This window comes from Propithecus coquereli, unplaced genomic scaffold, assembly GCF_000956105.1.
Source record: "Propithecus coquereli isolate 6110/MARCELLA unplaced genomic scaffold, Pcoq_1.0 Scaffold68, whole genome shotgun sequence".
Lineage (NCBI taxonomy): Eukaryota > Metazoa > Chordata > Mammalia > Primates > Indriidae > Propithecus > Propithecus coquereli.
In genome coordinates, this window is record NW_012152840.1 from 5533287 (window position 1) to 5534881 (window position 1595).

Consider the following 1595-nt stretch of genomic DNA (forward strand, 5'->3'; position numbering starts at 1 on the left):
TAAATATTAGACCAAATCATTCCAAAATGATGATATAAATCAGAAACTCAAGATAAGCCCTTAGAGAAATAACTAACTTGTCTAAGTTGGTCTATCTTTTGACTAACAAACATTTCAAATCACCATTATAACTTATTTCAAACTCTACCACTGTGAATTACAGACAACTGTAATATCTTTATGCAGCAGTGGGTTATATTTAATGAGCCTTAGGATTTTTGGTTTAGACATTTATATTTCACCTTACTAACACATGTTGATTAGATAAAATTTGGAAAATGCAGAAAAATAAAAGAAGAAAATTAAAAAGCAACCGTGTTTCCATTAACCAACAAACCTCAATCATCTGCTTTGGAAGAAGAAATGCTATAGTAAAAATTTAAAACACAGAAAAAACCCAGTAATATCAATAACATAACCATCCAGGAAATAAATTAATAAGGAATTAAAAAACTTGTTCTCACCCTCTGTCCTTAAAAGTAAGCTTTTTCTTTATAGACTTTTATTAACATTCCCAAGATAAACATCATATTGTTTTGCCACAAATAGAGAAAATTACTCTGCTTAGTTCTCAGGGATATTTAATGTAAATTAACAGAGCTGACCTTCAGTGTGTCCCTGTTTGCATCAGGTAGGAGGATGACAAGAAGGTTCAAAGCCTGTAGTTGTTGCTTCTTGGTTGGAAGATCTGCAGACAGATTAAATAAATCTGAACACTTTTCTTTACCCAACATTTTCCTTTACTTTCTTTCTTCATTTTTTAAGAAAAAAGTTATTTGGCATAAACATTACTATAAAATGTAAGACACAATGACTGAGCAGCAAGCCTTGTTGAGAATGTGTTTGTGGGAGATCCGTAGAAGCAGCTGCTAAGAGCTTCCTCCCTCTCAGAATGCTCACTTCCAACTGTGATCATATGACGAGCAGCCTTATGTTTGCAGACACACAACAGTGCTTTGGAAATAATTTTAACTTCTGTGTGATAATTATTACCCAATGAAAAGACATAAAAGATTGGACCTTCCATGATATGGTATCAGGGGGCATCTGTAACAATGAGGTTTCTTTCTTTTAATGGTGGGTAAAAAAAATAAAAGGTGAGAGTCCATGAATTCCAACAGGAATGTGTAAAACAGGGCCTGGAACACAATAGGTGTTCAATAAATGTTTGTGGAATAAATGAGAACACCAAGCAGCAATTATGAAGAGGTCTAAGAAGTACATTGTTATCATTAATAATGTCATTTTCAGTAGCCCTTACCCCATTTGAGTAATATTTGTAGATACTTGGAATCATTCCAGTATTTCATTTTCAGTGATAAATTTGGTCCTTTAATCTACATCCAGGAAATGTAGGCAAAGAAGCACAATTTAACCATTAAAAAATATTTTAAAAAGAAGATTATTTCTTCTGTTTAAAAAAAAAAATCTGTTAAAAAAATACTTTAAACAGAAGATGATTTCAGCCATATCTCTCCTAGAAATTCTGAAGAAATGTGATGATACTAGGTGACTCTTGAAATCATCTCATATTGCATGCTTTGAGAATAGCCTAGAACAGTTCTGGTTGACACTCTAGTTCACCATACTCATAA

General features: G+C 32.5%; 1 protein-coding gene across 1 annotated transcript in view; it reads right to left on the reverse strand.

The window, feature by feature from the left end:
* Nucleotides 1-1595, reverse strand: part of ARHGAP18 (Rho GTPase activating protein 18) — a 175545-nt gene that overhangs the window by 36645 nt on the left and 137305 nt on the right. The window contains exon 8 of the mRNA XM_012660793.1: nt 606-716. Coding sequence (XP_012516247.1) covers nt 606-716 — 111 coding nt within the window. The remainder of the gene's footprint in view (nt 1-605; nt 717-1595) is intronic.